The 15,115-nt window shown below is 43.2% G+C and overlaps 1 protein-coding gene across 2 annotated transcripts in view; it reads left to right on the top strand.

Moving 5' to 3' along the window:
- The window catches only part of cdc42bpab (CDC42 binding protein kinase alpha (DMPK-like) b), a 151,528-nt gene that overhangs the window by 118,649 nt on the left and 17,764 nt on the right, over positions 1 to 15,115 (top strand). For both annotated transcript variants that reach the window (XM_080744008.1, XM_080744007.1), the window contains exons 26-35: positions 122 to 227; positions 1,475 to 1,611; positions 2,328 to 2,467; positions 4,607 to 4,688; positions 8,458 to 8,677; positions 10,573 to 10,635; positions 11,526 to 11,779; positions 12,396 to 12,520; positions 12,689 to 12,903; positions 14,635 to 14,732. In XM_080744008.1, coding sequence (XP_080600134.1) covers positions 122 to 227; positions 1,475 to 1,611; positions 2,328 to 2,467; positions 4,607 to 4,688; positions 8,458 to 8,677; positions 10,573 to 10,635; positions 11,526 to 11,779; positions 12,396 to 12,520; positions 12,689 to 12,903; positions 14,635 to 14,732 — 1,440 coding nt within the window. The remainder of the gene's footprint in view (positions 1 to 121; positions 228 to 1,474; positions 1,612 to 2,327; positions 2,468 to 4,606; positions 4,689 to 8,457; positions 8,678 to 10,572; positions 10,636 to 11,525; positions 11,780 to 12,395; positions 12,521 to 12,688; positions 12,904 to 14,634; positions 14,733 to 15,115) is intronic.

Raw genomic sequence — 15,115 nt, 5'->3', positions numbered from 1 at the left:
AAGATAATGATACACAATAATGTGTACCCGTTCTGAATGGGTTCAGAGACTTTGGCATGAACGTTCGCACAAGGTTCTCCTCTATTCACTATGTTTGTCTCTTGTCCTCTTCCCACTGCAGCCCAAAGCCCACCAGTTTGTGGTGAAGTCCTTCAACACTCCCACTAAGTGTAACCAGTGTACGTCGCTGATGGTGGGACTCATTCGCCAGGGCTGCACCTGTGAAGGTGAGCAAAAGAACCAGGAGGAGGGGAGGGATACAGTTTTCAGTTTACAGTTTAGGCATTTAGCAGACGCTTTTAATCCAAAGCGACTTACAATAAGCAGATACAACATCGCAATAATAAACAAGATAATAGGTCAGTACATTAACAGCAATATAACAATGTAAATGGATATCTATCTAGAGAAAAACACAATATAATCAAGTTCTAAAGAAACCTAACAAACAATGTTAACTAGCTTCATGTATGGTCATTGATTTTACTGTAGTGCTAAGGGTTTAGGTGGAGTCTGAAAAGGTGAGTTTTCAGTCCACGGCGAAAGGTAGCGAGTGAGTCCGTTGTTCTAAGTGTGACAGGGAGTTTATTCCACAACTTGGGGGCCAGGAGGGCAAACTGTCTCGGACGAGTGGATTTTTGCCCTGGAGTTTTTAGCGAGGGTTCGGTCAGCATCCCTGTGTTGGGGATGGGTAGTGAAAGAAGAAATGGAATCAAGAGGGCTTTAGTTGCCACTAAGGGTGCCACGGTTCAGTCAGCCCACGGTTCGGTTCGTATCTCGGTTTTTGGCTCACGGTTTCGGTACAATAAAGATTGAAAATGAAAAAATAAAGAATCCAAAATGTTCAGTTAATTTTAAAGATGGGGAGCAATAATTTGTTTCCCCCCTAAAACATGATAATCAGTTATTATGATTATACTAGGAGGGAGATCTTCTACAAAAGACTGTACAGAAAGAGTTAAAATTATGTTTTTATGTGGCCACACCCAAAAAAATTATGAAATTCGGTTCATTCCGTATGGGCTGTTCGGTTCGGTACAGGGCCATTCGGTTCGGTATACCGGTTTGGTTCAGTATTGTGGCACCTCTTGTTGCCACTCACTTATGCAGGTACAAGCAGCAAAATATTGTGTTCGCAAATAGACCGATACTTTATTTTCTGAAAGAGAAGATGATGCAATGTGCATGACCTAAAAGACCACAAACTACAACTGAATATTTGTAAAATCGTACAAAGAATACAGAGATACAAAGATACAATAGAATGCAAATAATGGCTTACATATGAATGTGTTTTTAACTTTTACACTATTTTATTTGTTTGGTGTTAATGGCGTTCATAATACATTATATCAAACAATTTAAAATTACATAAACAATTTGGCATTTAGCAGACGCGCAGAGCGACTTCAATGACATGAAACCCAGTCAACAAACGACTAGATGGTCACAAACTGCTCTCTTTCCTCTACAGTGTGCAACTTCTCCTGCCATGTAACGTGTGCGGACAAGGCTCCGGCAGTGTGTCCAGTTCCCCAGGACCAGACCAAGGGGCCGCTGGGTATTGACCCTCAGAGAGGCATTGGCACCGCGTACGAGGGCCACGTCAGGGTACGAGATATATGGAGGAACACCCGTGGAGGTTGCCTGTGGAGCCAAGCAATATCCCAAGAAACCGGATATTTGCTTCCCTCAGCTCATCGAACCCACATGTTTTTAGATGTTCTAAAAGGCATTTTTGGGAATAATTGTCTTAACCCATTTAGGCCTATAATTATTGAATGCTTTAACCAGTGAAAAATAGCAGATATACAAGCTCACAGCGCGGCACCGAGTGCCGCGCTGCGAGCTTGTAGATCTGCTATTTTTGAAAAATCTTGATTTTTCTTTGCAAGTCTTTGAATATATCTATTTAAAAGCGAACATTTGTAAATCAAATATTTGCTTCCGGGGGGTCCCTGGAACAACATATTTTGAGATGGGCGTCCGTGGCCAAATACCTGTAATTTTGGGGGTCCCCGACATGAAAAAGTTTGAGAACCACTGATTTAGAGGAAGGATTTTAGAAGTCGGGTCAAAGATGGGGTCAAAGATATTCATAGACTTGCACACATTTTCAACGATTTTTCCAAAAATAGCAGATCTACAAGCTCGCAGCGCGGCACTCGGTGCCGCGCTGTGAGCTTGTATATCTGCTATTTTTTCTAAGGTTAAAGCATACAATAATGGTTAAAGTAGGTTAAAATCTAACGCGACTACTCGGGCGTTCGTTCCAGGTATTTGAGAGTTAAGTGATGCATGTTCTGGTGTCTGTCTGTCCTCCTAAGGTGCCGAAGCCAACGGGGGTGAAGAAAGGCTGGCAGAGAGCCACGGCCGTGGTGTGCGACTTCAAGCTGTTCCTCTATGAACTGGGAGAAGGCAAGGCCACACAGCCCAGCGTAGTGGTCAGTCAAGTTATAGACATGAGGTAAAGAGGACTACAGTTAGGGGTGTAACGATAGAGTAACTGTATCGAAATATCGTTTTTAACTTAAAAAATCGAAGTCGATCGAAATGAAAACAGCTAAAATCGAATCGTATCGTTTTATTTTGTATCGTATCGAATCGGCAGTGCAAAGAATCGATTGTATCGATACTACCTACTTGTGCATTGTATTTAGCATTTTTAAGAAGAAAATTTAAAAACGAGGGGTTTAATTACTTTTCCATTCCATATAGCTACACTGGTCTATCAATAAATGTGTGTAATCTCTGGATTCATGTCAAGGTGCAGATTTGTCAATATACAATGTCCATGTATTTGGCAGATAATCACTGTGTTTACTTATTTATATCCATAATAATACGTGTTTCCCTTAAAAACCTGCACTATCCACACCTTTCATACAGATTTAATATCTTTGCTAAATAGTTACTATATCGATTTTAAATAATTAAATCGAATCGTATCGTATCGCCATGAATGAACCAATATCGTCCATGTATCGTATCGTCAACCATATATCGTGATATGTATCGAATCGCTATTAACTCTTTGAGTGCCAATCCCGAACTAGTTCGGCTTTATTAGCGTATAGGAGAGTGCCGATCCCGAACAAGTTCGGCTTTTTAAAAAAAAAAAAAAAAAAAAAAATGATTTTTTTTTTTTTTTTTTCTTTGGACCCCATCAAATCTGGTGAACATGATTTCAATCGCGATTTTGCATGTTCCACCCCCATACAACCCCATCTAACATAGCCTGATTTCCGACTCGACGCTGGGGCTTGAGTCTGAACGTGGGTCCATTCTATTTGATTGACAAGGGGAGGGGATTTCAAATTTGAAATCCCCAATCACAAGAAGACTACACTTCCGTCGACCCTCCCACTCTCTGAGTGCTGCGAGCCTACCGTTAGACCCCCCCCCCCCCCCCCCCTTTCTCTCTTGCTTTGAATTCATTGGTCGGTTGACTCGGTTCGCCAAGACACCGTATCAAGAGACTCGTCATATGACACATCCAGACCAAGAGATGCAGTTCACTCAGAGAGTGGGCGGGTCTATTGGCTGGAGCCAGGCTACATCTAACATACAGGGCAGCCATTTTTGGTTACATTACATGTAAAACATAATGGCGATTATCTCAAGAATGCCTGAACGGATTTCCAATCGGATTTTTTTGTTTGAAAGCTGTGAACAAACTGCACAAATCCACTCCAATGCAATCCAGGATTGCATTGGATTTTTTAGAGCTCATTCTTCTCTGTTTTTTTCCCATGCATGAGGTGTGCAAGGTTTAATCATGGCTAAGTTGACGAAAATAAGGCTTCTAAAATGCTTGGTAGCCAATAGCTAACTTCAAGCTAACTTCATCCTCTTCCTGTACATGCACAAAGGAAAGTGTTCAAGCAAGTCATGGCTCCAGGGCTTGGGCATGCATTACCAGCATATCTCTATTATTCTCTATTATTCTCTGGTCACTGGGCGCCCTCTAGTGGTGATAGGCTGGCACTCAATGAGTTAAAATGTATCGTTACACCCCTAACTACCGTTCAAACGCTACTGTCCCCACTGGACAGCAAATACCGTTTTTCATTTCCGATTCCAAAAAAAGAAGACATTGCTTCTCAGGCGCGTGCCCATTTATCTGTCTGTAGAAAGTGCCCTCTCCAGACCATGAATGCAGTTTTTACTATGGTGAAAGAAATGCAAATGCCCTCTTTTCCATGCCATACCTGAAGGCAGCATTCAAGAGAATTCCCGTGTCCAAACTCTCCTGAATTTGAATGCAGCATCTCATGTTGAAAGAATTGCCCTCTCTGTGTAGAAATCCATGCCGTTGAAAGAATTGCCCTCTCAGTGTAGAAATCCATGCCGTTACGCCACATCTCCAGTATTGACTTGATAATGCTTAGTTCAATGTGGTATCTCACACCGAAAATAGCAGACCCCCAAGCTCACAACGAGCGCGACACGTTGTGAGCTTGGAGGTTCGATATTTCCACCAAAAGGCCCTTTTAGAAATGTCAGCCCCTGCCTCTCTAACATTCTCTGCACGTCCCTGTTGTTCCTGATACGTGATGTGGTCGTTCATACTGTACCTAACTCTCTGTCCCCTTCTATCCTCCAGGGACGAGGAGTTCTCAGTCAGCTCAGTTCTGGCGTCTGACGTTATCCACGCCAACCGCAAGGACGTCCCCTGTATATTCAGAGTAAGCTTGCATCTCTCTCTCTCTCTCTGTATGGAGGAATAGGGGGACTGGGAAATTGCTTTTGCAGCTTTACCCAGCTGATTGCTGCTCAGGTGGCTTTGATGAGGACATGGGAGGGAGCTGTGGGTTAGATAGATAGATAGATACCTTTATTATCCCAAGGGGGAAATTCAGTTGTCCAGTTGTAGCACAGCAGTATACAGTTATTTACAAAGTTACAGAGAAGTAAGAAAAAAGATAGATAAGAGGGGAAAAAATACAGTACCAATAAAGAGAAGGTGCATCAATAGAGGGGGCGAATAATATATAAGTGTCTTGCTCAGGGACCCTTTAGCGTGTGCAACGGGCGAGCCGAGGGGTCGAACCCGTGACCTTCCCTTTCTCGGATGACCTCTCTACGCACCTACAGCCGCCCCAAAAGTATATTCATCCCATTTATTAGAGGTATTTCATTTCATTTAGAATGCTGGCTACAGTTTAACATGGCCAACAATATAAGCATGCAACCTCTAGCAGTTTTCCCTCAGTCAACGCGATAAGAATTGTCTAAAGTTGCATTGGTGCAGACTGCAGAGACACACTTTCTGCAGTATTAAGAGCAGCTAATAATAACATTTATTAGGGCATTGTGGTGGGTCAGCCACTTGGTACGCGTACCACATAAGAAAGAACAGACCTGATTGAGATGTCTTGAGTTTAAATTTGGTTCATAACCTGTGAGGAGTTTCATGTCCTCGTTCTCTCAGTGTAATCCTCAGTAAATTAATAATAAAGAGAAAATAATACATCCACAGAGGATGGAATAAAAGAATAGCTTTCCCCGCGAAAAGAATCATAATTTTGAAATAACAAAATAATAAGAGGTGTTGTAGCAGATATCTCCTGTCTGGATCTTTCTGGATCAAAGCCCACTTGAAAAACTTGAAAATGTTTTCTGCCTATGGGCTGCGATAGGCTGGTCAGATGGGTGGGCCACTGGTCAGATGGGTGGGCCACTGGTCAGATGGGTGGGCCACTGGTCAGATGGGTGGGCCACTGGTCAGATGGGTGGGCCACTGGTCAGATGGGTGGGCCACTGGTCAGATGGGTGGGCCACTGGTCAGATGGGTGGGCCACATGCATTTTCAGAGCCTGTTTATTTTAATGATCAATCAATCGATTGTGTTCTGGCTTGGATCGATGGAACCAAAGTTGTATAATTTAACTTGCTATTTATCAGTATTAAAAACTCTCTCTCTGCTAGTCGACTCCCAGATCGACATTCTAACTAGGCATTTTCTTTTAATATTTTTGCGGAGGAAAGTGTCTTACCTGACTGATGACATTGTAACGAGTAACCGTGGAAACTAAGGATAAGTTCATGACGTCACCGGTTTTTCAGGTCTCCTCTGTGTGAAAAGGCCTCTGCTAGCCGTTATTTTCAATACACACTACAATCCATAACGCCGCCGGCCGCGTCATTCCGTCGGATTTTGACCCGGCTTGAAGTGTCTGTGGCGTGGATACATGTCCCAGGCGATGGGCCATCATAATAATTACACCATCAAGCGCGCGTGTGGCGCACAGGGTCCCACGCTATTCCATGCTAATGGTTAGCTCCCAGGCCAATGTAAACTGACCTAACAGGCCAACTATGGCCACGTGATCATGAAAAGCCACGTGATCATGAAAAGCTTATCGTTGGCACTCTCTAGTGGTATATTAATTCAACACAGCCTCTAGACATTCAAAGCCTCCTTTTAATGCTGTAATGTTGAACTGAAAATTATGATATTCCTGGCAGTATTAGCGCACATCCATATTTTGGGTTCGCTCCACTGGTCCCGAAAGTAATCCCAACTGCGATTCGTCTTTTCTTTCACCCGGTAAAGAAAAATTATAACCGCGGCCATCCGTGCTTTTGTTATGGTCCGTAGAGAAGGGATTGTTCTAGAGATAGATAAGTACGCGATCTGGAGATAGATTCCGAGATAATGCCATTTTCCTGCAGATGATTCCATTGCTTCCAACGGTGGAATACACTTCCTGATTCAGTTATCTCCCGATGGATTATGGGGATTTGAGTTTTTGCTTCAGTGCAGGTTGCCACACGGACACCGCACGCTACGGTTTTCAATAGGAAACGGCGTAAGCCGGGAAAAGCACTCGGCGGTTGGATTTGAAATCCCGACTTTAGTCGCACCCACCAGATATGCACCCACCAGTAGGGTCTCTGCCCACAGGATGGGAAGCCCCCGTAGCACATGCAGACCTGCCAACCCGTACGCATTTTGCGTACTAAGCACGCATTTTAAGGCTCTGTACGCAGGTACGCAAAATCCTCTAACGGCTACGCATTTTTGGTTCGGGGGGGAACCATGGTAACACATTACACATTCTGCGTTGTGTTGTGAGGCCAACATTTTTGCTCCATGCCGTGTAGTTCTCCCAGGCACCACTCCCAGGTGTGTGAATGGGGTGCATGGCGCTGCGGAGCACTAGAACGGAAGCGATGCTCGTTTTGTCGGTAGAAGAAGAATTTAACGCAGACGGAGTTTGTTTTGTTTTGGTCATAGAGTTATAAGAAGAAGGTTTTGGTTTAGTTTCAGCATGCACACATCTCACAGCGACGCGTTATCGCTCGGATTTCACATAGCGGCGATATTAATCAGATTAATTTATAAAGAAGATACTACGGAGAATGGCCGTGGTGTGCTGCCAACGAGTCTTAACAGGTAGGCTAATAATAAACTTTTAAAACCCTCCTCTGAGGTGAATTCACATGTCATAGCAGCCACGAGGGTGCCGTACTATGCCTAACCTGCGACGCTGGTGAAACAAAACAACGAGCGGCTGCGGTCCGCCTGGAGCTGTGGTGTTGTGTATGAAGTGTTGTAATTCGTCATACGACGGTGTTGCAGCGAGCAACCAGTCAAAACGTGTGACCCAGGGCTTAGTACAATGAACTGATATACATTGGCCATGATTGGATAACATACTGGGCTGCCTGTTCCACTTTATCTCTAAATGAGTATGAATGAATGAATTAGGCCCATGTGTATTGTCAAACACATTAACAGTGAACAAATTATTTATCACCTTTGAATATATGAACATTAATGGTCTATCAACAATGAGTAGCCTGCAGCCTATATGAATGATTATATACAGACTAGGCTGATGTAGGCCTATATATCATGGATGGAATAGAAACCTACATGAGTTGAATACCTTCAACTTCATGCAAATCATGCACAGACATGGTTTTATTTAGGCTGCTCAATTAACAAAGACACAGGTTTATGTAAATAGCCTACAATGAAAAGCTATTTTGCAATTTGAATAACAGGATTATATTGATGTATGTTCATTCCTGAAGTCACTGGTGACTGTTTTGCGAGTCTATTGTTAACTAACTCTGAGCAAGTGCAGTTAGTATATTTTATTAAAGATTTGTCAACAATATTGCCAAAGCAACATTACTGTATTGCCTGGTAATACTAGCCTCCAGACCAAATGGCACTTTTATTTAAGAGGTTGTTCTAACATCTTGCCTCCTATTAGTGTAAGTCAAGACATGCAATGTGCTACATTTCTGGTGTGAAATTTTGTTAACATAACTGTAAAGGTCCCACCCAAAAAGGTGCATGGAACCCCCCAAAATATACGCTGTTTTGTGCGGGAAAACAAAAAAAATTGCACCGCGGGCGCTGCGCTGTACTCAAAACAATTTGCCAGGGTTGGCAGGTCTGCACATGGCTCACATTCCCCTCTCTCTCTCTCCCCCCAGGTGACGGCGTCCCAGCTGTCCCCCTCCAGCAGCCACAAACCCTCCATCCTCATCCTGGCCGACAGCGACCAGGAGAGGAACAAGTGGGTGGGGCTGCTCAACGAGCTCCACCGCATCCTGAAGAAGAACAAGCTGAAGGAGCGCTTCGTCTACGTGCCCAAGGAAGCCTACGACCACACACTGCCTCTCATCAAGACCACACAGTCCGCTGCTATCATAGGTAGAACCCTCTTATACGACCACACACTGCCTCTCATCAAGACCACACAGTCCGCTGCTATCATAGGTAGAACCCTCTTATACGACCACACACTGCCTCTCATCAAGACCACACAGTCCGCTGCTATCATAGGTAGAAACCTCTTATACTACGACCACACACTGCCTCTCATCAAGACCACCAGCTCAGTGGCCTTGTGGTTAGAGTGTCCGCCCTGAGACTGGGAGGTCGGGGGTTCAATTCCCCGGCCGGGTCATACCAAAGACTATAAAAATGGGACCCAATGCCTCCCTGCTTGGCACTCAGCATCAAGGGTTGGATTGGGGGGGTTGATCACCACCAAGGGGGGTCCAGGGACTACAGATGAAAATTAGCCTACGGCTAACTCTGGCTCATTTACATTGAAGTGAAAACCGACATGTCGATTAATGAGTACGGTCCCTGTCAAATAAACAAACTTTCAAGACCACGCAGTCCGCTGCTATCATAGGTAGAAATCTCTTATACTACGACCACACACTGCCACTCATCAAGACCACACAGTCCGCTGCTATCATAGGTAGAAATCTCTTATACTACGACCACACACTGCCTCTCATCAAGACCACGCAGTCCGCTGCTATCATAGGTAGAAACCTCTTATACTACGACCACACACTGCCTCTCATCAAGATCACGCAGTCCGCGTACATGTCCCGTGCATGCAGAATTGAGGATTGGTCAAGCTTCACATGACAATTTGGCCCTCCAGACAAAATCATTCATTCATTCAGAATTCATAGAAATATAGAACTAAAGCACATAGAAAGTATAGATCTAGAACACAATTGTAATTGTAATTGTAACCAAATGAATTCGGGCACTTTCAAATGGTTAAATGAGCACTGAGGACTTTACACACATATACATTCACATTTATCAGTTGAAATTCTAATTGATTCAATATTATACACACAAATACATGCAAAGAGAGGAGTGATATTATTTTTGCTGATGTGATACAAGTAATAAAAGACGTTATTGCTTTCCCAAGTTGAAATTTGGTGGCATTACACTTGAGCTACAGAAAGTAGAACAAAGTAGGTTATTGTTCATATCTCACATACTGTACCCCCCCCTCCCCCGTTTCCCTGGGCAGTCAGTAGCTCATAAATCCATTGTTCCCTGTTATTTTATCCAAATAGGGCATCCATTTAGAATGCAGCTAAATCTTTAAGCATATTGCACATGTCTTTATATTTTTGAAGCGGTGAAAACCGCTTCCAATGAGTGGCTTTGTGTGTCCCACGCCCATATATGGTCATTTCAGTCCAGAATGAACAGGTTTTTTCAAAAACAAAATGTATTTCACCTCATGTCCATATATGGTCACTCCAGTCCAGAATGAACAGGTTTTTTCTGTCCCGTACGTCCAGAATATCAGTCCAGAATGAATAGGCTTTTTCAAAAAGCAAAATGTGTGTCCCATGTCCATATATGGCCATTTCAGTTCAGAATGAATAGGTTTTATCGGTCCTGTACGTCCAGAATATGTGTGTAGTGTCCCTCCCGGTCTGATGAATGGATACTTTGAGGATTGGTCAAGCTTCACATGATAATTTGGCAATCAGGTTTTATCTGTCCTGTACATGCAATAGTTCTCACCTACTGCATCCACAACTAATGCTTCACTGCTTCACTTCGAACCGAGGTTTGATTTTTTAATTCATGGTTCCCGGTCAAAGTGAGTTGACTACAATGTGAAGAGAGAGAGAATCACCTTCAGGGCAGTTATAGCAGTTCACCTTCTATCATGTTATGACAATAGCAAACCCTGCTAATTAGATGGACTTGGAGTACAGAATGTCCTGTCTGGCACCGCACCAGAGCCGCCTTAACGTCTCCTATGCTTTCAGATCATGAGCGTGTCGCCCTGGGCAACGAAGAAGGCCTCTATGTCATCCATGTCACCAAAGACGGTAAGACCTGCATGGTGGCTTCGTCTACTCCTGCCTACTTCCTACTAGGGCATTAACGAAAAAGTCGACACGACTTCATTAGTCGACTCCCACCAGAGAAAATCGAAAGTCGAAGTTGTAAAAAAAAATAATAATAATTTTGCTTTCTATTGTGAAAATAGCAGATCTACATGCTCACAACGCCTCGCATTGCGAGGCGTTGTGAGCATGTAGATTGGCTATTTTCACAATTTCTGCCTCTATATATTTGAAAATTTGGACAATGTTTAATTTGTCATTTTAGAGGTATTAAAAAGTCCTTAAATTGTCAATTTAGAAATGTGCAGATACCCTCAACTTTATGTTGGTTTGTTGACAGTTGAGTGAGAACTGAGAAAACAATGTTTCACTTTAAGTTAATCATCTGGGGACACCCCAAAATAATTGGGGGGTAGTGTGTGATGTGATGACGTCATCAAACGATAAAGTCGACTTCAACTCAACCTTTTACTGAGTGGAGTCGACTTTGTTAAGTTGTTAATGCCCTACTTCCTACGTCTAAGTTTTCTTTTATTTGTTTGAGTGGCACTGTCTTGGTTGTAACCACTTTTTCGCATTCTTTGAATATTTTGGAAAAGCTTCGACTAATTTCGCTTATGACAACTTGCCCAAAATAGGGTTGGAAGTGGTCAATGGCGACACCCTCTCCTCTCACAACCCCCACTCCCTTCTTCATTTTGACCTTTGTATTCAACCTTTCTCTCCATATCCCTATCCTTCCCCTTTTCCCTCCATCCATGGAGAAGATGGGAAGGGAGTCTCCCATCTTCTCCACTTTCTTTACCATCTCTTGCATTCTCCCCTCTTCTTGGCAAACATCTTGTAAATCCCTGTCCCCGCTGTCCCCACAGAGATCATCCGGGTGGGGGACAACAAGAAGGTGCACCAGATAGACCTGATCCTCCAGGAGCAGCTGCTGGCGGTCATCTCGGGCAGGAACCGCCACGTGCGCCTCTTCCCCACGCAGGCGCTGGACGGCCGCGAGACGGACTCCTTCAAGCTGGCGGAGACCAAGGGCTGCACGGCCATCGTGTCCGGGCCGGTCCGCAACAGCTCGCTCACCTGCCTCTGTGTGGCCATGAAGAGGCAGATTATATGCTATGAGGTGAGGTTGGTTGGTTGGAAAATGGCCCAGCAACAAGCTCACAATGCAAACTTTGCAGAATGTTGGCACATTTGTGCTGAATTTTCTCCCGTTATGACATGCGCAGGATAGAAACGCTAGGGTTCATGTGGTTAAACGTGATGGTCACCACTAGGGATGGTTCAGAAGAATCGAATATTCGAATAATCGTTAATTGAATCAAATAAATAAAAACAAACAAAAATTTTGCAAAAGGCTATATTGTCATCCAAACCATACCCATAGCAACTACATTTTAGAGCATACCTAGTATGGGAGTAATATTAATTTATTATCTATTTTGCGTTTAAAGGAAATAATTTAAATTTAAATTTGACCTATGATATGATTTTTCGTATAATCATATCATATCGTATAATATTCGTATAATCGTTATTAATAGAAGTATAGTAATTGACTTTCATTTTGGTCACATTTACAAATCCCTAGTCACCACGCTACTATATTTACAAAGTCCAGCTTGCATAACTGTATCAAAACATTTCTGTACTGTAACAATCAATCAATCAGATAATTGTACTATGTACGTAATATAAAGTCCTTGTTTTCTAAAACTCCCACCTCCACGCCGCTCCAGGTGAACAAGAGCAAGCAACGTCACCGTCGGCTGCGAGAGCTCCAGGCCCCGGGGCAAGTCCAGTGGATGGGTCTGCTCAGTGAGCGTCTCTACGTGGGCTACCAGGCTGGCTTCACCCGTTACAGGTTGACTTTTCCTTTCCTTTTATAAACTATTCCATCTCATTTCTATCCTATTTTACCTTCCTTATGCAGCGCTGAATTTTACAGCAATTGCCAATAATACATTTCCAAAGACTTAACAAAACGTCATCGATTCTAAACTCCTTTGTGCTGTGACCAAAACGTCCACAGTGTCCATGGCGACGTGTCCCCGGTCCACCTGCTCCACCACGAGGACCACACCCTGGCCTTCATCTCCCAGCAGGGCCTGGAGGCCCTGTGTGCCGTGGAGATCTCCAGCAAGGAGCTGCTGCTGTGCTTCAGTGCCATCGGGGTCTACGTGGACTCCCAGGGCCGGCGCTCGCGGCAGCAGGAGCTCATGTGGCCCGCCATGCCCGTCGCTGCCTGTGAGTTCAACACCGCTCGCTCGCCTCTGAATCCTCACGCCTAGTTCTATGTCGGTTACACCCCGCCACTCCGACATGTCTCCTTTCCGACATGTCTCCATTCCGACACTAACCCTATCTCTAACCCTTACCCTAAATTTAACCCTTATGGGAGTGTCGCCACTGCGACAATAAGAAGTCAATTTCGGAGTGGCGGACATGTCGGAATGGAGAGCGGACTCCCTTCTATGTCTGACCTACTTGACCCGGTTCTAAAATGATTAAACATTAAAAAAAAAAAATCTAAAATACCAGATGTACAAGCTCACAAGTGATGCGCTGTGAGCTTGTATTATCTATTTTTTTTTAATAGCCAATGCAGTAATCTAAAATTATTAGGGATGGTCCGATCAGGTTTTTTGGAACTGATCACCGAGCACCGATCACAAAAGTTTGATCACCCGATACCGATCAATCACCGATCCGATCAAGTTATTATTTACATATTATTTATATTTTCTAAATGTTAATGTTTTAACTTTCATTCATTCATTCACTCATGAATTCTTTTATATATTTGCCTTATATTTATTTACCAGCATTACTATGTATTTATTATTATAGCAGTAACAAATTATTCCTTCAGCACTGTGGAAATCAATACCCCAAAATGGCCTCAAGTGGGCATACTGAACGGCTGGTTGCTCGGATGCACCGATCCGATCGGACCGGTGAATTTACCTTTTGATCTAAACCACCGATTATCGCCGATCACGCTTTGATCGGCCCGATCCGATCCATTGCCGATTGATCGGTAACATCTCTAAAAATGATGCAGATGCTTTCCCGGTTGTAATGGGTTAAACAGTTAAGTCCTCTGTGTCAATGATTTAACTGTGAGAGTGTACAATTTGGTTATATTTTGTGCACTCTGAATGATATATAAATACACATTTAGACAGATTCTAAAAAACGCCTTCTAAGTCCTAACAGAAATGGTTTTCTGAAAAACATTACAGAAACTAAAGTTCACTAAAGAAATTATTTCTCAGCCTCTGTAAATGGAAATAACGTGAAATGACGGGGAATGCTTTGTCGTAATATCGACACGCTCCCGAAATGACACGGATGCTTTCCGGAGTGAAAGCTATAAAGACAACAGGTCTAAATGGGTTAATAACGAGAATGTTGGGGCGCCCGCTGGCCTAGTGGTCTAGCTAGGCGCATACCACATACTAGGCTATGATGCCTGCTGGCGTCGCCGGTTCGATTCCCGATCCGGACGACCTTTGCCACGTGTCATTCCCCATCTCTCTCCCCATTTCCTGTCAGTCTACTATCCTATCAAATAAAGGCATAAAAAAGCCCTAAAACAAATCTTTTAAAAAAAAATAATGAGAATGTTACCGTGTAAAGAGCTTGTCCATCTGAAGTCTTTGGTGTTACAGTTGGCGATCAGCTGCTCAAAGTCATCCCCAAGCACAGTAGCATGGCAGGGTTGTTGAGTGTGTTCTGAACATAGTTGGCCCTAGATTTGGATAGCATTATTAGTCAGTAATTTAAATGAAGAAATTAGGTCACTTAAGTTGAAAGGCCATATCATCAAAAGCTCCTAAGTTACAGTGAATATGTGAGGGTTTTGGTTGTGTAACTGTGTGTAGTGTTTAAAGAACCTGCAATAAGCAAAAGACAAACCAAAAGCACACTCTACTGTAGCTGACAATCTGCTAACGTGCACCGTTCTCTCTCCAGGCTACAACGCCCCCTACCTGTCAGTGTACAGTGAGAATGCAGTGGATGTGTTTGATGTCAACACAATGGAATGGATTCAAACCATTCCTCTGAAGAAGGTCTGTCTCTCAACAGTCATCCAAGCTTTGTCACAAATACAGGAATAGTTCAATACTAAGGCTAAGCAGTTCATTATGTGTTATCGTATGCGTTGAGTTAAGATTCTAAACAGGAGTTTTGAACCACTTAAAGGACCTACACCATGAATTTTCACTTTTTCTATTTTAAAACCTTTTTTTGGGGTCCCACTGGCACCTTCTATCCTCACAAAGTCCTATTTCTGACAATTGTGTCTTTCTCTGGTTTTGGGAAGACAGAGATGAAAAGCTTTCCACAGGTTCTCAGAACAGTGCTGTTCTGATTCCCGTTAAAAAGAAATAAAAAAATCTAATTCTTTTTTTTCCCAAAAAAAAGTCTTTTTTTCAAAAAAACTTTTTTTTTT

Source organism: Nannobrachium achirus, assembly GCF_963921795.1.
Source record: "Nannobrachium achirus genome assembly, chromosome: 16".
NCBI classification, from domain to species: Eukaryota; Metazoa; Chordata; class Actinopteri; order Myctophiformes; family Myctophidae; genus Nannobrachium; species Nannobrachium achirus.
This window is presented reverse-complemented; position numbering and strand designations above follow the sequence as displayed.